The sequence below is a fragment of the Culex quinquefasciatus genome, chromosome 2, assembly GCF_015732765.1.
Source record: "Culex quinquefasciatus strain JHB chromosome 2, VPISU_Cqui_1.0_pri_paternal, whole genome shotgun sequence".
In the NCBI taxonomy this organism is placed as follows: domain Eukaryota; kingdom Metazoa; phylum Arthropoda; class Insecta; order Diptera; family Culicidae; genus Culex; species Culex quinquefasciatus.
Window position 1 is genome coordinate 127,967,268 of NC_051862.1, and position 26,350 is coordinate 127,993,617.

Genomic DNA, 26,350 nt, shown 5'->3' on the forward strand with positions numbered 1-26,350 from the left:
CAAACGCTGAAAGTTTCATCCAAATCGGAGCACCTCGATTATCTCTAGAACAAACCGAGCAATATTTACAAATACTGCCTCTTAACAAAACTTGCATTGTACTGTCTTGGTTGTGTTGCTCCAGAAATGCCCTTTGTTCTAAATCTGCCCTCTGTCATGGTGGGCGCCGTTAATGCTACATACCGACAAAGAAAACAAATACACATCTTTACATCTTTCACTATGTTCGTAAAGTATTTTATTAGCATCATAATTCATACTTTGTCATAAAGGTTACCACCAAATGTCGTCCCCTCTAATGCCACAACACCTTCCTATCCGCTCCGAGACTAACCAACCCGTTCGCTACCAAACGAAGCGCCCTCGGGAAGGTCGCATGCTCCGCCCGATGGATTCTCTCCGTTAGCGTTTCTTCCGTATCGTTCGCCAGTATCGGCACACTCTGTTGCAGGATGATCGCCCCCGTATCGACGCCTTCGTCCACGTAATGCACCGTACAGCCCGACTCGGTATCGCCGGCTTCGAGGGCCTGCCGCGGGGCGTGAACTCCCTTGTGCTTGGGGAGCAGTGCCGGGTGGATGTTGATCAGGCGTCCCTTCCAGCGGCGGACGAATCCCTCGGAGAGGATTCGCATGAAGCCTGCCAGGCAGATCAGGTCGATCTGCTGCCGTTCCAGCTCGTCGGACATGGCCGCGTCAAACTGCTCACGGGTGGGGAATTCTTTGTGCAGAATCACTTTGGAGCGGATCCCGGCGTTGGTCGCACGCTCCAGACCGTACACGCCGTTCTTGTTGGACAGGACGAACACGATCTCGCCGCGAATGCCGAACGCGGTACTTCGGGTGGCGTCGATCAGCGCCTGCAGGTTCGATCCGGAGCCGGAAATGAGCACGGCGATGCGCTTCTTGGGGAGAGAGCAAGTCAGTTGAGACTTTGCTAGGGTTGCTGGGAAGTTGAGTACATTGACTCGCGAAGCTTTTGGCGTGTGCTTGACGACGCTTCCGATTAGGGTTGCTCCGGCGGAACGAAGTTCTCCGAGTACGGTTTGTGCATTCTGCTTCGCGACGATCAGCGTCATCCCGAGGCCACAGTTGAACGTCCGCAGCATTTCCTGTTCGGCAATGTTGCCAGCTTTGGAGAGCCATCCAAAGATTGGACTGACGTGGAAGTTTTGGGCGTCAATCTCAACACCGAGTCCGTTGGGAAGTATTCTTGGAATGTTCTCCGTTAGACCACCACCGGTGATGTGGGCCAACGCCTTGATCAGGTTCTGCTTCAGCAACGGCAGTACATCTTTGACGTAGATCTTCGTCGGTTCCAGCAATTCCTGACCAAAAGTCTTCCCAGTCGCACTGAAAGGCGCCGCGTCGCCGTACGTAACTCCAGCGTGTTCCAGCACCTTGTGCACTAAGCTGAAGCCGTTGCTGTGAACGCCGGAAGACGGAAGTCCAATCACTACATCCCCCTCAACGACTGTACTTGTTCGTGGGAGCATTTCATCGTGTTCCACAACTCCGAGCGAGAATCCGGCCAGGTCGTAACTTCCCCGCGCGTACATTCCCGGCATTTCCGCGGTTTCACCTCCCACCAGTGCGCTTCCACTCTGCGAGCAACCGTTGGCGATCCCGGACACCACATTCGCGGCCACGTCCACGTTCAGATGACCGCAGGCGTAGTAATCCAAGAAGCTCAGCGGATCTGCCCCGTTGCACAGGATGTCGTTGACGCACATCGCTACCAGGTCGATTCCGATCGTTCCGTGGGCGTTAATTTGCTGGGCGATCTTCAGCTTAGTTCCAACGCCGTCGGTTCCCAGCACGAGTACGGGATCCTTGTACGATCCCGCTTCCTTCAGTAGGAACAGACCCCCGAATCCGCCCAGCCCTCCGATGCAGCCCTTTCGGGTTGTCGCCTTTGCGAGAGGTTTGATTTTCGCTACCAAGTCATCACCGGCCGTTATGTCTACGCCACTGTCCTTGTACGAGATCGAGGCTTTGGATCTGAAGGACTCGAAGGGCGCCGATGCTTTTGTAATAGCTGCGGTAAAGTTGTTAACAACGACCTGCGGGCTTTTGTCCGATTTCCGCTTTGTTACGCGTCCGATTTGGCATCCTCCGTGGGTTTTCAGCGAATCCCAGGACTTGTCTCCTGCCGGAACGATCAAAACCATCCCGATACCACAGTTGAAGGTTCGTAGCATTTCCGAGTCGGGGACGTTACCGGCGGCTGCAAGCCATCCAAAGACGGGCAAAATCTGGAAGCTGCCTGCGTTGATCTCCACCGAGAGATCTTTCGGTAGAACTCGTGGAATGTTCTCTACCAAGCCACCTCCCGTTATGTGCGCTAACGCCTTTACGTGACCCTTCCGAAGAACCGGTAGCACCGACTGAATGTAGAGGTTCGTCGGCGTTAGCAGTTCCATCCCGAAGCTGTAGCTAAGCTCGCTGAACGGAGCAACGTCGGTCAGTTTCTGTCCGTGAACCTCCAGGATCTTGTTGACCAAGCTGAACCCGTTGCTATGAACTCCACTGGAAGGCAGCCCGATGACCAGATCCCCCTCCGCTATGTCATCGATCCTCGGCAGAATAGCGTCATGTTCCACAACTCCCACGCAGTACCCCGCCAGATCGTACTTGCCGGCTTTGTACATCGACGGCATCTCGGCGGTCTCCCCACCAAGCAGGGCACACTTGGACTCCCGACAACCCTCCGAGATACCCTTGACGATCATGGCGGCCGTCGGGACGTCCAGCTTGCCACAGGCAATGTAGTCCAAGAACGCAAGCGGTTCAGCTCCGGCACACAGCACGTCGTTCACGCACATTGCCACCAGATCGATCCCGATCGAGTCCCAGTGGTTGACAGCTTCGGCGATCTTGAGCTTGGTGCCGACTCCGTCGGTTCCCTGCACCAGAACCGGATCCTGGTAGCGAACGGTCTTCCCGGCGGCGTTGGTGTAGGTTACCTGGAAGTATATTTTTAAGGGTTAGTCAGTGATCATGTTACTGATTCAAAGATCACCTACCTCATTCAAGCGAAACAGCCCTCCGAATCCGCCGAGTCCTCCAAGCACCCCAGACCGGTTGGTTCCCCTGGCCAGCGGTTTGATGCGCTGAACCAAGGCATCGCCGGCGTCAATGTCCACTCCACTGGCCTTGTACGACAGGTTTACGCTGTTTGGGGCAGAGAGAAAAGATCAAAATGTGACTTTCCAGTCGATCGCGGGTCAGATCAATGAGCGATTCCGGATTTTGGGGGTTGCCAAACGCATTGTTTATTGGAACTTTGTTCACGAGCCGATCACATGTGTGGAGTTGGTGTGTTTGGTTAATACAAGAATGATCTTATGGTATTACTGTTTGAAAGCCTTCTGGGCGATGTCGGTACGATGCTGGGATCCGTCAAACTTTACGTCGGAGCAGGCTGCAGTGGCGAGGGCAGCTGCCGTACGGAGATTCGGCTGCAGCACCACGTTGATGAGGACGCGACCTCCGTTGGTCACGAACTCACCGGCGGCGTTCTTGGAAACTCCACTGTGGAATACCAGGTGATCTTGTCGCTTGGCGACCGTCTCAAGACCTACAATGTTTAGAGTTAGTAACAGATCACCTCAACTCGCTCCACAAATTACAAACCATTGATGACGCAACCCTTGGTCGAAGTTTCCGGGTAACCCTTGCTGGCCATCACCACCCCTACAGCGCTAGTTCCCTCGTGGAACCGCAGCTGCACGCCGTCCAGCTTGTCGTCACAGGTAGCATCCATAACCTCAAACAGATCGCTCTCCAGCAGCGGCAGAATGACCTGCGTTTCCGGATCGCCGAAGCGGCAGTTGAACTCGAGGGTCTTCGGTCCGCTGGGGGTCAGCATCATTCCCGCGTACAGGACGCCTGTTGTGATTACGAAAAATGGGAAGAAAGAGCTTATCAGTGCAGGGAAAGCGAGAGTTTACTCGAGACGATATTGGCAACAGTGACGCTTGTTTACGATCGATCGAATTCAATACTTGACCCCGAGACCTCGACGCGGCTCGATCAACATCCCTTATCTCTACGTCGCTGTACTACACACAGTTACTGACCGTTGTATTTGATGCCTTCCTTGCGCAGTCCGTCGACGGCTCGCTGCAGAACCTCGCGGATAACAACCTCCAGCTGTTGGGGCTTGATGATCGGACACGGACAGTACGCGCCCATTCCGCCGGTATTTGGGCCGCGATCCTCGTTCTGAAGCCGCTTGTGATCCTGTGCTGGAAGCATCACCCGAACGGTCTTGGAGTCTACAAATGCCAGCACAGAAACCTCTTCACCGGAGAGCTTCTCCTCGACCACGACAACGTCTCCAGCGGAGCCGAACTTCTTGTCCCCGAGGATCTCGTCAACCGCTGCGCAAGCCTGCGCCTCGTTCTCTGCCACGATCACCCCCTTGCCGGCGGCTAACCCGCTGGCCTTCACTACCAGGGCTTCGTACGAGGCACTGTAAAAAAAAGATCGTTAGAAGATCGCACCCTTATGATCACGCAACGCTACCAACCTGTTGATGAACGCCTTAGCTTCCTCTGCTTTGGTGAAGCTCGAGTAACGGGCCGTCGGGATACCATGCCGGTGCATAAAGTCCTTGGACCAGTTCTTGTCCGCCTCGATCTGGGCGCCCTTTCGACCAGGCCCGAAACACTTGATACCGGCCGCCTGCAGTGCATCGCCAAGACCTTCTGCCAACGGATCTTCCGGACCCACCGCTACAAGGTGGATCGCGTTGCTCTTGCACCAACTCACTATGGCCTGCGTTGACGAAAAACAGAACAAAATTCAATCTAATTGCTACCGGCAGCGATAATCATCGCCTAGCTCAGCAATAAAAGCGCGATCGCGTACTCGATCGCTCAAACCCTTCCAATACTCACATCAAAGTTCTTCACGCTGACATCGCCGACCAGGGTAACCTTGTCCAGCTGCTGGATGCCCGGACTGCCGGGCAGCGCAAACACAGTTCCCACCTTGGGACTCTTGGCCAACTTCCAGCAGATGGCGTGTTCGCGACCTCCGCCCCCAATCACCAGGACGTTCTTCACAGCGCTCATGTCTACGACTAGTCTGTCTGCTTCGGCTATGGCACTACTGATTGACTGCGATTAGATCACAATAGTTTTCTTCCTTCCGTAATGACACCACACACAACTGGAGTTCCGAACTACCGCGTGTGCGCACGTCTCGAGCGATTGATTCCAAGTGAGTCGAGTGGAGCGAGTGATCGGGGACTACATTCGCCGAAGAAGATGATGCTGTTTGCGGAGGACCAGAAGAGTCGAGAGATTAAAGGCACCGAGATCTCCCGCTTTCTCACTGCTATACGAAGAGCGCGCGCCAGATGAAGAGTCTCCCCAGAAACACGTTTTAATACATTGTTGATCTCACCGCGTCGTCGTTGGCTATTGAAGCGGTTTCTTCATCGATGAACGTACACCAGTGCAGCAGTGGTTGTAGCTAGTCACTTATCATGTTGCTTCCAGCTATGATGGGTTGGAAGTGTTTGTGATACTGTGATTGCCGGTAGATGTTGTAGTTGTGAAGGACTGCATGCATTCGAACGAAGGGGATGGGGTTCTTATAGGAAAACCGAGGAAATATTTCTCAATTCATGTACCAACAAAATATGATTTTAATTGAAATGGCCATGTTTTATATTAAGAAATTAAGAAGAATTTATATTAAGCACTTCCCAATTGCAGACGTAAAAATTAAATTTAATCTGCTGCTCAAAAGCATTAAGACTTAGTTAGCAGTGTTCACTAATCTTTAACATCGAATGAAAGTTTAGACATTGCAAGACTGATGACAATCATGAAGAATATGGCATTGGCGGCAGACGATATTGTTGTAACATTTTGTAACAAGCAAGAGGTCAGCAGTTGGACCTGCTGAAGAAGCCTGTTTCTGCCACACCGGTCGCCGTTAACCACAAGCAGAACGAGCTTTTCAACCGTCGGCATGGAGCCGTCAAGCACCGGTTCAAGGTTCCTGGTCTACACCGAGTACCAAAAGCGCAACACCAAGTCCTGTATTCCCGGTCGTGTCGTCGAACGGAAAGGTTCCGTTATCTACATCGTGCAGCTGGAGCTGGATGGAAGACAGAGAATCATCCTTGCTACAATGCTGAAGTTCCTGACCTAAAGTCCAAAAACGTCTACCGTGGGAGATCCTGATCGAAGCTGCTCGACCGTTGCTGCTAGCCGACCAGGGCGATCCTGAAATCAATATTACAGTTCCTGATAGTCCCGCACTACCGGCCCTACTTGGATGGTAGCAGGCCTTGACTTGCCCAGCAGATGCAAGACAGTTCCATCTTGACCACCAAACTCGTCGGACGTGAATACACGTTGGGTAGTCTTTTCTGTTGGATAGTGTTGAAGCAAGCCATGGAATGTGACAATGCTGAAAAGGTTTCTAAATAAAACATACTAATTTGGAGAAGAAAGTTGTTTCTTTTACTGCGCAACGTGGCGATGAGGAATTTTTCGAAGCTTGTCGTAACCCTTGGTGCGATTGGAAGGGGTCCGCTAGCTCCCCTGCCACTCGCACGTGACACATCACACGATCCAAGGTAGCCTTGATCAGCCGAGTCAGTTTGTCCGGGAAACCGTTCTCGTGCATATAATCTGCCATAGCTGTTCGCGGTCGACTGTATCGTGACTGTATCTGCCCTGAAATCGATGAAGATGTGATGTGTGGGCACGTTGTACTCACGGCATTTCTCGAGGATCTGCCGGAGCGAGAAAATTTGGTCCGTGGTGGCCAGAGCGCCAGTAAACTCCGCCTAGATAGAGGACCACTAACCTCCGACAGCAGACGGCAAATGATCTGGGAGAGGATTTTATAGGCCGCGTTGATAAACGTGATGCCGCGGTAGTTGCCGCAGTCCAGCTTATCACCCTTTTTTGTAGATGGGATATGCCGCTAGGACACACGATACCATCCATCCATTCTTCTGGTAGTTTCTCCTCCTAGATCTTAGAAATAATTAATTGGATCGGGTAACCGATCTTTACCGGCGGCCCTGTTGTTCTTCAGCTGCCTGATCTCCTTCTTCACCGTCTCTAGATCAGGTGCCGGGAACTGTTGGTCAGCAGCGGGCGCTCCAAGTTGGGCTTCATAGCCGTCTCCATGCGCTACATCGCCGTTGAGGTGCTCGTTGAAGAACTGCTGCCACCTGTTCAACATCTCGCCTTTTTCCATAAGAAGGTTTCCCTCGACGTCCCGACAAGTGTTGGCTTGCGGCGCATAGCCTTTGCGGGAGCGGTTAACCTTCTCGTAGAACTTTCGCGTCTTGTTCTGCCGGAACAGCTGCTCCATTTCGACGCGATCACGGTCTTCCAGTTGGTGCTTATTGAGCTTGAAGACCGTTCTCTGCTGTTTCAGCGCAGAGAATGATTCCTCGGGTGGGCAATGTGCGTTGAAGATGTGACAGTTGAAGAAACGGTCTTTAATCCTCAACCTACACATCCGGTCGTTGATCGGCTCCCAATCTATCGCACGACTCCGCATCTTGTCCAACACTATGAAGCCGGTTCCCAGCTTGTTTTCGGCTTCGGCGCTTTGGTATATGGTGAGCTCCCTTCAAGCACATCTCCTGCGATGGAAACTTTCGGATTGCAGTGGAAACAAAAAAAATGCCATTTAGTTTGATTTATAGAGTATTTTTCAATTTGGAAACAACTATTTCTGGTACATACAGATTGTATAGTAAAGTCCTAAGTGGTTGGTTCACTTTTTCCTTCGCACCATGCTCTTAGTATAATTATTTAAAATATTGTTTTATTTTGTTTTATCATACACTTAGATAAAAAGAATTGATTATTGTGGTTGCAAAAAGGGTTGTACGCACAGTGACATGGTTCATGTAGATTTTTCAGATTTTTTGTTGACCTTCGGCGGCGGCGAGGCCGTTTTTCGCGTCGAGTCTTTTAAAATAATGTAAATTGTATTCCTCCCCAGAAAAAAATAATAATGTACAAATTAAGCAGCGTGTGTGTGTGTGTGTGTCTATCCGAAAATAATAATAATGAAAAACATTTTGAAGCGAAATCGTAAATTCCATCCTAAGGTTTTGTTAGCGTTCTTTTATTGCGTGAGTGTTCAGCAAGCTAGCTACCGCCGTATGGTAAATCCGTGCGAACCGTCTGGGCCGGCCGGTAATCTAAGAACATTGTTGTTACTACTGTGTCCACTGTTGGCGCCAACCCCGCCACCACTCGCTGCCCCTCCGGGATAACCGTGTCCTCCTCCCATGTGATGGAATCCAGTCGATGGCTGTTGGTGCTGGTGTTGATGTGGGATCATCCCGTAAGGCGACATCTGCTTCTGGTGGTGCTGAAAGTGGTACGCACCCGGGTGGGGAGGAGTCTGCTGCTGCTGGTAGGTCATCGCTAGCGGCGGAGGTTGTGGCGGTGGCGGTTGATTCCGCCCGCCGGATGAATGTGGTGAGTAGAAGGGATGTTGGTTCTGTTGTTGCTGCTGCTGCTGGAGTTGGTAGTTTGCTGACGATGGCGATGCTGTTGACGGGGCCGCCTGTCGGAACGAGTTTTGCTGCGGAGTCCGGGAACTGCTCGCGTTGTTGTTTGCGCTGCTGCTGCTGCTGTTGTTACCTATTCGATGCCCGTTGGTGTTTGGACTGGGTTTCTTCGGTCTGAAAACGAAACACTCGCTTAACATCTCGCCCAAAAAAAGACATCCCAAACCCAAAAATACTAACTGCTCGACCTGCTTCTGCTGCTGTTCCTCCTCGTCGTGGGCCGACCCCAGTATCCGGAGCCGGGCCTCCGCGTACTCCTGTTTGCGCTGGTCCAGGGATTTGATTTGCGTTTTGGGCTTCTGGTCGGCGGCCGCCTTCTCCTCCTGGGCCTTGGACTGTGGCCGGCGGAGGATCTGCATCTGCGGCCGCTGCAGAATCATTCGTGGACGGAGTTCCTCCTCGAGCATCGCCGGTAAACTGTTGGCACCAGCAGCCGAGCGTCCACTCGCCTCCGACGGTTCGTCGTCGTCGTCGTCTGGTGACGGAATTTTGCCCAGTTTGGCCGGGTCGTCGTCGTCGTTTGTGAGTCTGCTCAGGCGGGAAGCCAGCTGGAAAGATAAGATGATGCAGTGTTTAATAGTGAGCAAAAGTGCCTGAAATTTGTGAAAATACAATTCCTATCTCAGAGGATCCCGAAGCGCAAAAACTTCTTAGTATGGTCTACAATCAAAACCCTGAACGTTTAGTATTGTTGCCCCCTTTTTTGACTCTTCTATAGAATAAAAAATGTGCTGTTGTTTGAAAATTCGTGCTCAAACAAAATTCCATTATCTATACTGCCGTTCTACGCATAATTGTCCCATGTTCAAAAAAGTGCAACAGAGAAAAACGAGATTGAAATTTTTCGACCGATTTCTGTGTTTCTACGCATAATTGTCCCGTGAGTTCCTATTCGCCCTATGTGTCCCTAATCGCCCCAGTTAGCAGTTTATCACCCTCATTTGTGATTATCTTGCAATACAACAGGTAAACAAGACATAATGCTTAGTAAAACTAATGATTCCGTGTAAGAAAATACTTGGTGGGACAATTATGCGTAGAAGTTTAACGATGGGACAAACAGACTTGGTGTTGTTTTCAATGAGTTTCCGAACAAAGTACCAGATTTTATGTGTTTTTCTTAAAGTTCACATCAAACTAAACTTAAAAATGTCATAAAGTCAAAATCTTCCTGTTGTATTTCGTGAGAGATTGATTTTATTTGATTCTTGCTTGTTCGAGTGTCAGAAGTAGAATGATCGCTTGATTGATTGATGGTTGCTTCGATTGCTTGAATGGGTTGCTTCGTTAGTCCAGGGTGTGCAACATCTCCCCCTTAAGACCAGCACAGGGTGCGACTTAGTGTGATCCGGATCGCTCGCCATCTTCATGCGGTGAGATATTGTGAACAGTACCAGCGGAGATGTTCTTCGTGCCATGCCGTGGATTCGGACGGGCTGGAAGCTGCATCGGTCGGATCTAGACCTGTTTTCATGTTTGCCTCCCCTTGCGATTTGACTGCAAGAGAACGCTGCTGCTTGAAGCGGTTGACCTTTCCAGTGACGCTGCTGCATACTGCTGACATCGGGGTGTCCCACAGCTCAAAAAGCTCGATCCAGTCGAGACCGAACAGATTGATCTGCTTGTCAGTCGCATAGAAAGTTCCGGTTCTGGTGACGCCTCCGAGTGTGGCTTGGCATCGGAGCTCACCGAGTAGGGACAGTGACTTACCAGAGGCTGTTCTGGCAATCTGCTTGGTGGGAGACAGCGGCGGTGAATCCATGTTGTCGCACCACTGCTTCCGCGAGATCACTGTGATGTCCGAGCCGGTGTCGAACTGCAGAGATGCTTGGGAACCGTTGATGCTCACCGTCAGGAACTTACGCTTCGAGGTAGAGTTGACCCGGTTGGCGGCATACAGGCTGTTGACGTTCGTCTGCTGCTTGTTCTTGGACTTCTTGGGCACGCAGCTGCAGTAACCTTCCTTGTGGCCGGTCTGCATGCAGTCCTGGCAAACGTGCTGTTTGTAGGCGCAGTCTCGAACGAAATGCATGTCGCCACAGCACCAGCAGGGTGATGGTGGTAGGGCGGACTGTGTTTTCGTTGACTGGCTGTCGCTGGAGCTGGAACACGTCGTCGGTGAAGGCTTGTCCCGATCTTGCTTGACCGCGCAGACTGAGCTTACCGGCTTGTGTTCCACCATGGCGGTGTCGTGCTTGAGGTTTTGGAGGCGATGGCATTCGGTGATCAGTGCTTCCAAAGTGCATGCGCCCTCCGCGTTGACCTCGAGCATTGACAGGAGTCTCGTGCGGATGTCGGCATCTCTTGAAGAGCGCAAACCGCAGATGAACAGCAGGCTCTTGAATTGGTCCGCCGTGAGTTTCTTGAGTTCGAAGTCCTCGCAGTGCTTGTTGACGATGCCAGCGTATGTCACGAAGTCGTCCGACTCGCTCTTGGACAGTTGAAAGCACTGGTATCGTTTGCTGAACAGCGAGGCTTGGACACTGAAGAGCTCGGTCAGCTTCTTCACCGTCTCCTTGAACTCGATGTCACGGGGATGCTTCGGGAGCACGATGTTGACGTACTTGTCGTGCACGGCCACGTTGAGGCTTCTCAGCAGCAACCGGACTTTAGCTGCGTCGTCGAGCTTCGCGCCGTCCTTGAGGAAGAGGTCTTCGTACTTGCGGTACCACCGGTCAAATACGAGACCGTTGTCGGGATCGTAGACGAACTCCCGGATGTTGGACGCCAGCGTTTCGATGATGAATTCCGGACCGTTTGAAGTCCGACTGGAACCGTCTTGCAGGTTGAAGCGCTCCAGCATCTCCATCATCCTCGCGTTCTGGGCCTCCAGCCGCTCGTTCTGCTGCAGAAGTCGCTCGTACAGCAGGTTACCGTCGGGCTGAATGTTGTCCCCTTCCGGCATTCTTGAGATCCGAAACTCTTCTTCGAGGTTGAAAATTTTGAGTTTTCCTCGTCGCCAATGTTGTATTTCGTGAGAGATTGATTTTATTTGATTCTTGCTTGTTCGAGTGTCAGAAGTAGAATGATCGCTTGATTGATTGATGGTTGCTTCGATTGCTTGAATGGGTTGCTTCGTTAGTCCAGGGTGTGCAACACTTCCAAAACTGACATGGGACAATTATGCGTAGAACGGCAGTATAACGAATCATCTTTGCGATTAACTTTACGCAGTAGGCCTGGCCGTTTTAACGTTTGTGATGTTTTAATGGCGCACAACAAATCCGTATCGAGGTTTTTAAGCGAAGATGGCGTTCGAATGGTGAACGCCCGAAATGTCAAAATCACGCAGGGGTACCAACACCAACATTACGGAAAAAGTGTGCCATCCCTGTTAGACTGAAGTCCCGCGGTCGTGCGATTCGAAGCGTTATCTACTCGAAATCGATTGAGTCCTGCCATTTTCGAGCGTTTGTCGAGCGTTTTGATCGAATGTCAGAAAGGCGACATTTAGTGCGTGAAAAAATCTAGGCAGGCGTTGATAAAAATCAATGACAGATGTGATAAAGTTTTTTTGAAAGTACAATTATATTTTGTGAAAAAGGCAGTTTCAGGACAGGATGGAACCTAGACCAACCAATGAATGAGGTAACGAATATTTAAATTATGGTTTGTTCAGACTTTTTGTTAAACCAAACTTCTATTTTAGATGGAGTTGAAAAAAACAAACGGCCACCAAGGATGAGACCAAGGATGAACCAAACACGAGTTCCGAGCTTGGCATCTGTGCTATACTAGTCTAAAAAAGCCACCCCTGCACAAATATATTGGAATTAGTTTAATCAAATTTTAGGTGAAAAAAATTAATGTGACATATTATCATTACCCTCATTTGATAACAATAATAAAAAAAAAAAGGATAACTTGCAAATAAAAAATCTTTTTTTTTTCATCAAATCAACCCAAAAATCCGAAACGAGAGCACCCGACAATGGCAGGACAATCTAAATAACAAAGTCGCCCGAAATCGGCCCGACAACGGCCCGTCAACGTCGATTTTCTCAAACGTCGATTTCGACGATCGTCGGACAAAGTGTTGCATATTCGCACGAAAAGGGCCCGAATTCCGTCGGACAAACCGACGGAATTCGGGCCGTTTTGTCGAGCCGTCCGGCGGTTTTCGGGCCGTTGTCGGCCCGGTCCGTCTGTCAGGGATGGCATGACAGCCACATTATTTTTGACATTTCGGGCGTTCACCATTCGAACGCCATCTTCGCTTAGAAACCTCGATATGGATTTGTTGACCTATCTTATGCACCAGGTTCCCGACGAACATGCACTGCCTTCGCACCTACATCTCACCCTTGCTCTGAGTCAGTACGAGCAACACGCTAGAACACGCTTTGGGTTTTCGTGCCAGGCATTCGCACCTTCTTTTCCGGTTACGCATTTAAACTCGTTCCGGGGGCAGTACATTGTTTTGGGTTTGATGTAAGTATAAGAGCCTAACAATTTATAGTGTGCCTATAAAATTTCATTTTGTTATTTAACTGTTTATTGCTTTCTCCAGAAATCTTTCCTAATGTTGAGTCGTGTTTTCCTGTTGAGCAATTCTCTACCAAAACTAGAAATGGATTTTATTTGTATTTTTAGATTTGGCCCAAACTTTATGGGGGCCTTCCCTATGGCCAAAAAAGCTATTTTATGTCGTTGGTTCACCCATACAAGTCTCCATACAATTTTGGCTGCTGTCCATACAAAAATGGTACGTAAATATTCAAACAGCTGTAAATTTAGAGTGAATTTTCTGATCAATTTGGTGTCTTCGACAAAGTTGTAGGTATTGTTGAGGACTATTGAAAAAAAATAGGTACACGGAAAAAATTGCAAATTTTTTAATAAACTTTTTTTTCACAAAAACTCAATTTCCCAAAATATGTATTTTTAGATTTTCGAGATTTTTTGATGTTTTAGGGGACAAAAACCCGCAACTTTTGAGCCATAGAGAAACATGGTCAAAAAATCTGCCGCCGAGTTATGAATTTTTGAAAAAATAGTGATTTTTGGAAAAAAAATAAATTTTATGCAAAAACAAATTTCACGTAATTTTTTAATGTAAAATCGAATTTGCAATCGAAAAGATTTTTTGATAAAGGGCTCCGTTTTCAAGATATAGCCACCTAAATTTTTATTTTGGCGAAATATTTGCAGTTTTTCGATTTTTAAAAATAGTGACCACAAGTGACCACTTCTAATTTTTTTTTTAAAGTTCAAAAAATATGCTACAAAATTATCTAAGAGACATTGAAGATTGGTTGCTGAGATACAGCGGCTCAAAGAAAAAGAAATAGGAAAATTGAAGTTTTCTAAGTCTCACCCAAACAACCCACCATTTTCTAATGTCGATAGGGGCAGGGGGGGCAGAATGGCCCGCCTAAGTAAAATGCGCCAAAAACCATAGAAAAACATACAAATTTATGAATTCAGTGTAGTAGGCTTATGCTTTGGGATGTTCCCTTCAATGTTGTATACTGGGTTGATGGAAATTTTTAGATTAAAACTATTTTTGATGCACTTTAAAAAAAAAGTTTTTTTGACTACTTTTCCAGGGTGCGGGGCAGAATGGACCACCCTGCGGGGCAGAATGGGCCACCTTAGAAAACAAACCAATTCGTCTAATACAGCGTTGAAGGGAGATAAGAAATGACTTAAGGGACCTTTCTAACATAGTTTCCATGAAGTTAGACTACTTTTATAAAAATAGTCACTTACCAAAACAAACATTTTTGAAAATAGTGTTAATATGTTGTAATAAGACATTATTTATACAAATAAGCATCAAAACTACTAAAAAATCAACTATTGTTGCATTAAAGGTGATTTGTGAAGCTACCAGGAGTGAAATAATCCATTTAATCCAAATTTCATAACTTTTGATTGTTTTTATAAGGCAGGATAAGGGTGGTCCATTCTGCCCCCAAGTGGATTTTATTTTAACACTTCCACCACCAAGCCGCTAAATGATTTCAAGGTTCCGTTGTTGTTTGTATACCTTGGTAGTAACATCTAGTAACGTTATAAGCATTGAACAAACTTTTTCAAACAATCCAACTTTTCAGAAAGCTTATTTAAAAACCTCAAAATAAACAACATTTGCGTGGTTTTTCAATAAATTTACATTTTTGCTCATAATTCGAAAAATACAATGAATTCAAACGTCGTTTTCGGTATAGTGCTGCTATTTGACGTCCTTTATAAAAGCCTTGCCTTACAGTTGGTCTATATCCATTCTAAAGCCCAAAACCAAGGGTGGCCCATTCTGCCCCCATGGGCCATTCTGCCCCCCCTGCCCCTATCTCAGCAACTAATGGTCCGATTTTCAATGTTAAAACATGAAACATTCGTGAATTTTGTCGATCTTTTTGAAAAAAATATTTTGAAACATATTAAATCATTTTCAATGGGCGAAATATTCAATGAACCTTACTTGTTTGAGGAAAAGGGTGAAGATTGAAAACAATAACAATAAAGGAGAAAATACTTTATAAAGAATCAATAGTAATAGAACGATAAATGTATGTTAAAGAATAAAAAGTAGAAGCTTGATGCAGTACATGCAGAAACAGGCAATAGTTGATAAATAGAGATAACAAACAAGCTTAGATTATAGTAATGATATTTTATAGGGCAGATAAAGAATCATTTAAATAAATAAATAAAGAAGTAAATCAACAAAGAATATGCAAAGAAGAATATTTTTCAGAGGTGCTTTTTTAAGTATTATTAGGCCGTTGCAAATATTTTTCAAAGTTTATGTCGCCCCTTCCTTCAAAATTGGTCTGAAAAATCAGGGGGCAAAAAAAAAATGTCCAAAAAAACTTCAAAATGTCCATGAAAATAGAAGTCTAATCGACTGACAACAATCTAAAATGCATTTTTCTGCATTGATAATCATTTTTAGCATGTTTGGGCTTGTTTAAAAATGTTTTGAGTTTTTATGAAATTCCAAAGTACAGCACCGCAAAAATGTTATTTTTCGCAAAAAATAAAATTTTCGTCAATACTTAGATATTTTGGAAACTAATGATAGCAAAACAACTGGACAGGTGAATAATGCATTTTAAAACACTTTTTTCATTAAACCGTCCCTTCAACTAAGCAATCGAATTCAGAAGGGAAACGATCACACCAGTTATGTTGGTCCGAGCTGGGATTTGAAACCCGATCTACCGCTTACAAGGCGGAAGCGTTACCACTAGGCTACGTGCCTTGGTCACATAGGGACATAGAGAATGCATGGACAAAGTTTCATCCAGATCAAACAATTAAAATTGAAAAATCGCGAAATTCTAAGAAGAGCTACTAACTTGTGAAATAAGTAAAGTAGAAGACTTATTTAGTAAAGGAAAGCTTTAATAATTGTTTTAAAAAAAAGTGCAAATACGCAAAAATAAATTATTGGAAATTGTAGACCTATGAAGTAAAATTAACACAAGACACGGTTCTAGTTGTAATGTACGACAAGACTACTGACGGACGTGACAGGACGAGGGCCCAGTTTAGAGGTTTCCACATCAACAATGTGCGGCTGGACCACCATCCCAAAAAAAAAAAAAAAAAAAAAACTAGAGCAGATCTTTTTTATTTTTTCTTGTTACCCTAATGGAGATTTGTACCCGCATAGTCAACAACCATACAGTCACCATTTGTCGAATGATTTTTCCTAAATGATCTTGATAATACACCAAATAGGGTGCAACCGTACATTTTCCATTCCCCAAACAATCCTACAATTTATTAAATAGGTCGTTAGGTTATGTTACAATACATTTTTACAAGGGATTTTTTTCGTGGATCATAGTTGTACCCTACCCTGTACTGTTCAATTCTCATTTTATGTGAACCGTACCACAAATTAATAAAATATGATTTTAAATGGTGAACTGCTTTACCGACACTTACCGACACCATTTGAAAAGGGAGGAGCCAAAAAATAAACTTTACAAATGTTTTGGGAACTGTGGATTTAACGGGAATGGAAAGTATATGATTATTAATGGTTAGCGTTTTTTTTTGTAATGTCCGGGATTTGTTACCGCTTGATGATGATGTCTCCTGTTGATTCTTCCATGGTGCTGCCGCCTTATCTAATTGAGCTATCTCAGTTACATTACGTTTGGCGGTTTAAAATGCATTTTATTATGAAATGTGGCCTCAAAATTTATCGTAAATATATCGTAACATGTATGGTAGAACCATACAAATAAATTATAGACCGAACAGTTATCGTTCTGATAATGGTCAATCAATTGTTTAAATTATTTGGACTTATAAAAATTATCACGAAAATAAATTAGCTTTACATACAAACTATATGGCAAACAGGTATATCGTTCCATGAATTGTTGAACAATGGTTTGAATTGTTGGGACTTAGGAAAATTTTCGCCATAATTCAGGTATATCGCTCCATGAATTGTTGAACAATGGTTTGAATTGTTGGGACTTAGGAAAATTTTCGCTGAAGTTCAGGTATATCATTCCATGAAATGTTGAACAATGGTTTGAATTGTTGGGACTTAGGAAAATTTTCGCCATAATTCAGGTGTATCGCTCCATGAATTGTTGAACAATGGTTTGAATTGTTGGGACTTAGGAAAATTTTCGCTGAAGTTCAGGTATATCATTCCATGAAATGTTGAACAATGGTTTGAATTGTTGGGACTTAGGAAAATTTTCGCCATAATTCAGGTATATCGTTCCATGAATTGTTGAACAATGGTTTGAATTGTTGGGACTTAGGAAAATTTTCGCTGAAGTTCAGGTATATCATTCCATGAAATGTTGAACAATGGTTTGAATTGTTGGGACTTAGGAAAATTTTCGCCATAATTCAGGTGTATCGCTCCATGAATTGTTGAACAATGGTTTGAATTGTTGGGACTTAGGAAAATTTTCGCTGAAGTTCAGGTATATCATTCCATGAAATGTTGAACAATGGTTTGAATTGTTGGGACTTAGGAAAATTTTCGCCATAATTCAGGTATATCGTTCCATGAATTGTTAAAATATTATCTGAATTATTCGGACTTAAGATTTTTTTTTGCTGTAGTTCATTTGGCTCAATCATACAATACCTGTTTCAAATAATCCTAAGCGTTTGGCGAACAATTATATCGGTCCATGAATTGTTGTTCAATTGTTTGGATTATTGGGACTTAAGAGTTTTTCGCTGAACTTCAAGTTGGAAATACTACGTCGGCTATGGTACCCTTATGTTTTAACAATAGCTGTTCCGAAAAATCCTTACCATATGGCGAAAAGTTATATTTCTCCATGAATTGTTGAACAATTGTTAGAATCATTGGGACTTAAGAAAATTTTCGCTAAAATTCATTTTTGGCTCAATCATACAAAAAATGTTTGAAATAATACCAAACATATGAGGAATAATTATATCGTACTGAGGTGTACCGCCCTAACGCTTAGGCGTTGTCACGCACACTAACAAAATACTATGTAACGCACCGAACTGTTTTGCCTTAGCAATAAAAACCGAGCAGAAGCTCGATGACTTCTCTTTACACCTCGAACGGAACAAGTACTCTTTCCTTTACCCAATACCACGCCGAAACCTCGCAATACTTAGCCCTCACTCACTTATCAGTGACGACGAGGAGGATAATTTTTTTTGCATTTTTCGGGTGCGCGGAACTTGATTAAAAATCGAATTGCATTAGTTTCGCGGGTGCAGTTTGCAAAAAAAAAAAAAAAAAGACTTTGAACCGAACTTTCGGGTGAGCGGTTAAGTGTTCTACGGTTGCGGAATTTCTTGTTTCGGGTGACGCCGGAGCGGATTGGACGAGAGCTGCTTGGAGGTGCCGGATTTTTCGAGGACGCCGGTTGGAAACGCTCGACGTTTGGGTGTTTTCCCGGAGGAAGCGGCACGCGGCGATCAGGCGAGGTCCAGAACAAAGGCGGCACGGTGAGCATCAACTTCTGCGACGCCATTTTGTTGGAAGGCACGCGCGTCGTTCTTTTGTTTGGTGATTGCTGATTGGCAAGGTAAGGGCATCTGGGGCAAATTGGTTCCTTGTGCTTTTTCTTTTAAAATAAAATAAAATTCTTTTGGATAGTATCACCAAAAGAATCCATGAGTGAATTTATGTGAAAATAATTAACAATTTAACCTTTGTAAGTGTTGCGTGTGCAAGAATTTCGGTTCTGATTAGAACAAAAGTTAAAAAAAATCTAAAATTAACATAAATTTCTTTATTTTATTGCAATTAGTGTGTGCTGGCGGGAGATCTTGGCACGAGTAATTCTTGTTTCCAAGTGTCTGGTTGGTTCCAACGTCACAGCCGGTCGGATCGTCCAGGTTGCTGTTTAAGGAGAAAATCTTCAATCGCGGCGGCGGCGGTGGCTGATTGTTCGCTGGAGGACGCTTGTGCTGTGCTGGGACGTACCGGGCACGCGGTAGCGGCCATTTTGCTGTGTGTGTGAGAGGCGTTGTAAGCAAATTTGCTGGCAAAGGCCGGAATAGCAGAGCGGTGAGTTTTTCAAGACTTTTTTACCCCTGAAACAAGACTAATTGGTCTTCATTGCTTTCTTTTTTTTTATCTATTTATTCCATTAAATTGCATTTTGGGGAAAAAGGGCAAAATGAGTATGGCTTCAAGCATTGAGCAATATCGCAAAGGCACGACCTTTGGCGATTGGGCTGATAGGCTGGATTACACCTTCAAAGCTAACAAAGTGGAGGGTGATCTTCAAAAATCTCATTTTATGAATCTTTGCGGGCCATACATTTATTCCCAATTGAAACTTCTCTTCAAGAAGGATGAATTAGATAAAGCTGATTATGCTACCATTGTGGCAAAACTCAAACTTAAACTTGATCTTACTGAGCCTGACCTTGTACAACGGTTTCGGTTTAGTCAAAGGACTCAACAACCAGACGAAACCGCTGAGGAGTTTGTGCAAGCGGTTAAACTTCAGGCTGAGTTTTGTGGGTTTGAAAATTTCAAAGAAGTTGCAATCATTGACAGAGTTTTGGTAGGACTGAGTGATGCTGTGTTAAAAGAAAATCTTCTGAAGGAGGAGAAGTTGGATTTGGCTAAATTGGACAAGTTTATCACTACATGGAACATTGCTAAACGCAATGTACATTCGCTTTTCAATCAAAATTCGTGCGCTAATTACAACTACCCTCCTCCAGAGATGATTAACCAAGTGAGAAGACCAGTTCACGAGCGTTTGGGCCATCCCTACAATCAAAGACAACACACACGCACACAAAACAATGTCAATAGACAGGGTAATGGTTTCAATAGAACAAATGGATCGGGCAACAGATCGGGTTACAACAACTACAACAATCACAATCGCACACAAAATTCACAAAACACTCAGCGTACAGTTCGATTCCAAGGTGATAATCGTAACAACACACACAGAAACACAAACTACAGTAACAATAACAGACTAAATGGTCGCAACAACTACAACAACTGGCCTAAGAGGGATTATTCGGAGATGGAATGTGATTACTGTGGGGAGTTAGGTCACATTAGGAGAAAGTGTTTCACACTGAAAAACCTGCAGCGAGATGCGGTGAATTTCATCGAGGCCGCGAGGCCAGGGACCAGTGCAGAAAAGGAGTTGTCGGATCTGATGGGACGCATGAGGACAGCAGATGGTCCTAGGGTGGAGACTTCGGACGATGAAAGCTACTCCGAGTGGAACCCAGGTAGTTTACAATGTATGTGTGTGGAGTCCATTAACAAAATAAGTGAACCTTGTTTGACAAATGTCATAATTGATAATGTTTTCGTCCAAATGGAGATTGATTGTGGATCAACGGTAACAGTGATGGGAAAAACTCAATATTTCAGACTTTTTGACAAACCTTTGAACAAATGTGATAAACAGCTTTTGGTAGTTAATGGAAATCAACTCAATATTGAGGGAGAGACAGATGTTTGTGTAAAACTGAATGGTTTCAAACATAAGTTGAAATTACTTGTATTAAATTCTGATTTCAAGTTCATTCCGCTTTTGGCAGGAATTGGATGGATATTTTCTTCCCTCAATGGAGGCAATACTTTTCTAACAATGCGATGATTGATGAACAAATTAACAGTGTGAGTGCGCCAAAGGGTGATGAGTTGATTAAAGAGATTAAACGGGATTTTTCGGATGTTTTTGTGAAAGATTTTTCTACTCCGATCAAGGGTTTTGAGGCTGAGTTGGTCTTGAAAAGTGAAGTTCCCATATTTAAGAAAGCGTATGACGTTCCCTACAGGTTAAGGGAGAAAGTTTTAACGTATTTGGATAGATTAGAGAAGGAAAATGTGATCAGTCCCATTGAAGCCAGTGATTGGGCATCTCCGGTGATGGTTGTCATGAAAAAGGATAATAAAATCAGACTTGTTATTGATTGTAAAGTGTCTATTAACAAAGTGTTAGTGGCGAATGCATACCCTTTGCCTGTTGCTAGTGATTTGTTTGCTAAATTGGCGAATTGCAAAGTTTTTTGTTCTTTAGATCTTGAGGGTGCATACACACAACTTGCGTTATCGGAGAGGTCCAAGAAATTCATGGTTATCAATACAATTAAGGGTTTATTTACCTACCATCGCTTACCACAGGGGGCTTCTCCTAGTGCGTCAATTTTCCAACACATTATGGATCAAATTTTGGGCGGAATTCCCAATGTGTTCTGTTATTTAGATGATGTTCTGATAGCAGGGCAAACTGTCGATGATTGTCGAGATAAGCTGATAATTGTTTTGAAAAGGCTTGCAAAGGCAAATATTAAGGTAAACTGGGAGAAATGCAAATTTTTTGTTACAGAATTGAAATATTTAGGGCACATTATTACGGACAAAGGTTTATTGACCTGCCCTGACAAAATTTCGACTGTTCAGAGAGCAAAAGTGCCTACAAATGTTAATGAACTAAGATCCTACTTGGGATTAATAAACTACTACAACAGATTTGTGCCAAATATGTCTGCAAAATTGCATTTTTTGTATAACTTGCTAAAGAAAAATACGAGGTTTATTTGGGATCGCGATTGCGACAAAGCCTTTCACGAAAGTAAACAAATGTTGCTTTCGGCAAATATTCTGGAATTTTACGATCCTAATAAGGAAATTGTAGTTGTTTCTGACGCATCAGGCTATGGCCTAGGAGGAGTAATTGCTCATGTGATCGATGGGGTTGAGAAGCCTATTTGTTTTACATCTTTTAGTTTAGATGACGCACAAAAGAAGTATCCTATTCTTCATTTGGAAGCTTTAGCTTTGGTTTGTACCATTAAGAAATTTCATAAATATTTATTTGGACAAGAGTTTATTGCTTACACTGATCACAAGCCATTGCTGGGAATTTTCGGCAAAGAAGGCAAAAATTCAATATTTGTAACCAGACTCCAACGTTATATTTTGGAACTTTCCATTTATAAATTTGAACTTCGGTACAGGCCGTCTGCTAAGATGGGAAATGCGGATTTTTGTTCGAGGTTTCCTCTAAGTCAGTCGGTGCCTGCCGAATTGGATCAAGATTTCGTTAGGAGCATTAACTTCAGTAAAGATTTCCCATTAGACTTTGTTTTGGTTGCCAAGGCGACAACTGACGATGTTTATTTACAACAAATTTCAAGCTATCTGCGTGATGGTTGGCCAGAAAAGGTGGACAAACGCTTTATGGACGTATTTGCAAATCAGAATGATTTGGAAGAGGTTGAAGGGTGCTTATTGTACCAAGACAGGGTGGTGATACCACGTGGAATGCAAAGCGGGATTTTAAAACTTTTACACGCCAATCACGCAGGGATAGTTAAAATGAAACAATTGGCACGTAGACAAGTTTATTGGTTTGGAATCAACAAAGATATTGAAAAATATGTTTCAACATGCGATATTTGTGGTAGTATGGCAGTGGTGCCAAAAGTTCAAACTACGTCTAATTGGACGCCAACTACTAGGCCTTTTAGCCGAATTCACATTGATTTTTTCTATTTTTCTCGCCACACTTTTCTTCTGATTGTGGATTCACACACCAAGTGGCTTGAGGTAGAATGGATGAAACAAGGCACGGATTGTGCAAAAGTCTTGAAGAAATTGGTTGCTTATTTTGCAAGATTTGGTCTGCCAGACGTTTTGGTATCGGACAATGGTCCTCCATTTAATTCTTCTTACTTTGTGTCATTTCTTGAAAGGCAAGGAATTAAGGTGATGAAAAGTCCACCATACAATCCGCAGAGCAATGGCCAGGCGGAGAGGCTAGTTAGAACAACTAAAGACGTGTTAAAGAAGTTTTTGTTAGATTCGGAGTTGGACAACATTGATTTGGAAGACCAGATTAATCTATTTTTAATAAATTTTAGAAATAATACTTCGACGAGTTCAGGGCAATTTCCCTCAGAGAAAGTTTTCTCATACAAGCCAAAAACAATGTTAGATTTATTAAATCCTAAAAATCATTACAAAAATCATATAGTCAGTAAACAAACTCCTTGTGATGAGGTACAAGTACCTGAAATATCCAACAAAACGTCGAATGACGAGTTGGACGAACTGATTGCAGGAGATACTATTTGGTATAAAAATCACGACGTTAAATTACCAAATAAGTGGATTTTGGCTACGTACTTAAAGAAATTTTCTAAAAATATTTTCCAGATACAAATTGGAAACGCGGTGCTGATCGCGCAGCGCGGACAGCTTAAACCGCGACGTGAACGCCGGCACGAACATCCAAATTTGATGATGCCGCTCGCAACGCCGGTGACAAATGCGGCGGAAGACTACATGGATGTCGAGATGGGAGAAGATACAGAACTGATGCGGGGCACTGGATGCGGTGAGGGCCCGTTCCGAGGATTCTTGGAACCGGTTCAAACGAAGAGCAGAAGAAGAAAGCGGGATGCCGCTGTGGCGGAGTTGCCAGCGATCTGTCTTCGACGTTCGAAACGTCAGAGAAATCCTAAAATGAACGATGAATTTGTTTATAACTAGTGCATAGCTTTTTCGAACTCAAACTCTTACAATTTTCTTATTAAAATAACTTGTAATTCGAATACTTAAATGAATTGTTAAAATTACTTATTTCTATTAATTAAACACTGTAATAACAAACTGAAAAGCGGAGGACTGAGGTGTACCGCCCTAACGCTTAGGCGTTGTCACGCACACTAACAAAATACTATGTAACGCACCGAACTGTTTTGCCTTAGCAATAAAAACCGAGCAGAAGCTCGATGACTTCTCTTTACACCTCGAACGGAACAAGTACTCTTTCCTTTACCCAATACCACGCCGAAACCTCGCAATACTTAGCCCTCACTCACTTATCACGTACCATCAATTGTTGTGCAATTGTTTCAATTATTAGGATTTAGGAAATTTAGGAAATTTTCCGCTTAGGTTTCTTTGACTAAATCATACCGAGTATCATAACTTTTATCATACCGGCTACAGTACTATTATGCTCTAACAATAGCTGTTTCGAACCATCCTAATCGTATGACGAATAGATACCGTTCATTAAATTGTAGGAAAAAAAAATCAACCATTCGAATATGTCAAGATAAGTGTAACTATTCGGGAAATAATACCATTTTAATTTTGTTATATGGTCGTGACATTATATCAACAATATCACAAATGGTAACCATACCAGAAATAATATTCTTATGATTTCGACAGTTTCACCTTTGGTATTTGATTATGCGGGATGGCCCCAAACCATGATTTAACGGAGTTGTTACGAATTGAAGACTTAGTAGAGAAAACATTTAGCCAAGCATTTAGCTGTAAAATATACGTGAAAATATGCAAAAAAAAATTATTGGAATTGGTTGGATAAATCTATGCAAATCAAATACTTAACATTATGTATTGCCAATATATAAAAAAAAAAAACACACAAGTGAAGTCATTTTTTTCGTGGATCGTACACTGGACTTGAAAGGGTCACCACTTAAAACGAGGGTACATGGTGGAACAAGGTCGCTCCATCAACACCTGAGAAAGTGTCCACAATATCGCACGCCCCAACGAATCTTAGCACCTCCGTCGAAAGCAGCCACATCCCGCCTTGTTACTGCTCGCTGCAGATTCCCAACATTGCGCCACATTCCCATACCTGTTCCTCGTCGATTTCTTCCCAGCTGTCGTCAACTTGATCTTGTCCTGCTGATGGTGCTGCTGCTTTGCTGGCCATTTTGTCCACGATCCGCACACCCAAAACCGTCCTCCGCGCCAAACTGCACGACTTGGAGCTGCCCGCTACCGAATGGGCCCGACCGAACGACGACGGAACGTTGCTGGAACCGTTTTCCGAAACGGGTTTTACGGGAAATTTGACGACGAAAAAATTTCCAAAATTACACACCGAGAGAGAAAAAGAGGTAATCCAAAAGTGACAGCGAGCAGCTGTCAGTGGAGTTCAGGGCTAGCGTTAAATTAAAACTGTCAAGCAAAGGGGGTTGGTCGTTTGTGCCGACAGGATTCTGGTTGCAAAGTTACCGACACTTGGTTTATTGGTCAATAGGGTCATAAAGCTATGTATGTAATTGGGTACTAAAGCCCTATGTCAATTTTTATGTACAACGGTAAAAAACACGGTTAAAAACCATTTCTGATCACTTTTTTACATTTTAATGCAATTTTTTTGTTTGACAAGACAACATTTTTTCGATGGATCAACTATGGTCCCCTTGCAACGAGCTGTCAAGTAGGAGCTTTTCTGTCAAGAAGGACCGCGAGGTTAATTTTTCAAAATTGATTTAAAAATCAATTTTAAACTCTTTGTGGTCGTACAAAGGGTCATTGTACTCAGAAAAATAAGCTTTATCGCTGTAAATGCTAATATGCAGATCGGAAGGAAATAGGTCAAGAAACAGCTTTACGAAAAGCAGAACAAAGGAGAGGGAGCGATTTCTTGGGGCTTTTTTTCACCCTCTCTGACTTGCTTGCGCTACCGCTACTGCCCATTTGATTTTTTTCTTGACCGGTTCCTTCCGAAGTGCGTATACCGCAAGTTCTTCTCTTGTTTTCATTCAATTTTGATTTTGTTTTGATTGTTGAGTTTTTGTTTTTTATTGGCCGCATACTTATTTTGACTTAAAATGAAGTGGATATTGATCAAAAATACACAAGTAGGTCCACGCGCCCTTGGCGAACATCAATTTGGCGCCCCTCCCAAATTTACAAGCATTTTACAAGCATTTTACAAGCATTTTGATAAATTGGGTACTAAAGCCCTATGTAAATTTTTATGTACAACGGTAAAAAACACGATTAAAAACCATTTCTGATCACCTTTTTTCATTTTAATGCAAAAAAAAATTGTCTAGACAACATTTTTTCGATGGATCAACTATGGTCCCCTTGGAACGAGCTGTCAAGTAGGAGCTTTTCTGTCAAGAAGGACCGTGAGATTAATTTTTCAAAATTGATTTAAAAATCCATTTTAAACTCTTTGTGGTCGTACAAAGGGTCATTGTACTCAGAAAAATAAGCTTTATCGCTGTAAACAATAATATCAGCAATCTAAGCTTCATTTTAGGACCCAATTGATGTTAATTTTCAATTGTTGCTTTAAAGAGTTTTGATTTTGAGCAATTTCAGCCCAAAACAACACTGTATGGAGGAGAAGGATGAACCACGAGCTGGCGCAACTCTACGGCAAGCCAAGTATTCGGAAGGTCGCCAAGGCTGGCCGAATCCGGTGGGCCGGACACGTCGCAAGAATGCCGGACGCGCTGGATGCGCGCCAACCGAACCAGACTATCAATCCGGTGAAGTTGGTGTTTAATTCGGAGCCGGCTGGAA

The 26,350-nt window shown here is 44.1% G+C and overlaps 3 protein-coding genes across 5 annotated transcripts; 1 reads left to right on the forward strand and 2 right to left on the reverse strand.

Annotated features, from left to right (window-relative positions):
- Positions 1–207: 207 nt before the first annotated feature.
- On the reverse strand, positions 208–5,446 carry LOC6041560 (trifunctional purine biosynthetic protein adenosine-3). Its single transcript, XM_038254002.1, has 7 exons — positions 4,904–5,446; positions 4,534–4,781; positions 4,082–4,476; positions 3,636–3,890; positions 3,357–3,579; positions 3,026–3,173; positions 208–2,965 (listed from the first exon to the last, which is right to left on the reverse strand). Exons 1-7 carry the CDS (start codon positions 5,078–5,080, stop codon positions 296–298), a joined length of 4,116 nt encoding a protein of 1,371 aa, XP_038109930.1. The 5' UTR covers positions 5,081–5,446; the 3' UTR covers positions 208–295.
- A 2,622-nt stretch (positions 5,447–8,068) lies between these two features.
- On the reverse strand, positions 8,069–24,947 carry LOC6041563 (dual specificity protein kinase splA). The gene is made up of 3 exons (XM_001850756.2): positions 24,660–24,947; positions 8,749–9,116; positions 8,069–8,682 (listed from the first exon to the last, which is right to left on the reverse strand). Exons 1-3 carry the CDS (start codon positions 24,735–24,737, stop codon positions 8,145–8,147), a joined length of 984 nt encoding a protein of 327 aa, XP_001850808.2. The 5' UTR covers positions 24,738–24,947; the 3' UTR covers positions 8,069–8,144.
- LOC6040241 (putative mediator of RNA polymerase II transcription subunit 29) lies at positions 18,022–23,889 on the forward strand. 3 transcript variants are annotated; one of them, XM_038253840.1, is made up of 4 exons: positions 18,022–18,572; positions 18,798–19,057; positions 19,164–20,268; positions 23,195–23,889. In XM_038253840.1, the coding sequence occupies exons 3-4, from the start codon at positions 19,170–19,172 to the stop codon at positions 23,239–23,241; spliced, it is 1,146 nt and encodes a 381-aa protein (XP_038109768.1). In that variant the 5' UTR covers positions 18,022–18,572; positions 18,798–19,057; positions 19,164–19,169; the 3' UTR covers positions 23,242–23,889. The 3 variants fall into 3 exon arrangements, 2 of the variants coding, with proteins under 2 accessions (XP_038109768.1, XP_038109769.1); XM_038253841.1 differs by having other exon boundaries at positions 19,164–20,256; positions 23,195–23,888; XR_005277243.1 differs by lacking the exon at positions 19,164–20,268 and having other exon boundaries at positions 23,195–23,886.
- Positions 24,948–26,350: the final 1,403 nt, after the last annotated feature.

Coding starts and splice junctions, on each gene's coding strand:
- LOC6040241 (XM_038253840.1), top strand. CDS start 19,170: ATGAGTATGGCTTCAAGCATTGAGCAATATCGCAAAGGCACGACCTTT. Junction 20,269..23,194: donor GAACCCAGGTAGTTTACAAT/GTATGTGTGTGG, acceptor AATATTTTCCAG/ATACAAATTGGAAACGCGGT.
- LOC6041560 (XM_038254002.1), bottom strand. CDS start 5,080: ATGAGCGCTGTGAAGAACGTCCTGGTGATTGGGGGCGGAGGTCGCGAA. Junction 3,891..4,081: donor GGAAGGCATCAAATACAACG/GTCAGTAACTGT, acceptor TAATCACAACAG/GCGTCCTGTACGCGGGAATG. Junction 3,174..3,356: donor GCCCAGAAGGCTTTCAAACA/GTAATACCATAA, acceptor TGCCCCAAACAG/CGTAAACCTGTCGTACAAGG.
- LOC6041563 (XM_001850756.2), bottom strand. CDS start 24,737: ATGGCCAGCAAAGCAGCAGCACCATCAGCAGGACAAGATCAAGTTGAC. Junction 9,117..24,659: donor AAGAAATCGACGAGGAACAG/GTATGGGAATGT, acceptor TTATCTTTCCAG/CTGGCTTCCCGCCTGAGCAG. Junction 8,683..8,748: donor CAGCAGAAGCAGGTCGAGCA/GTTAGTATTTTT, acceptor TTTCGTTTTCAG/ACCGAAGAAACCCAGTCCAA.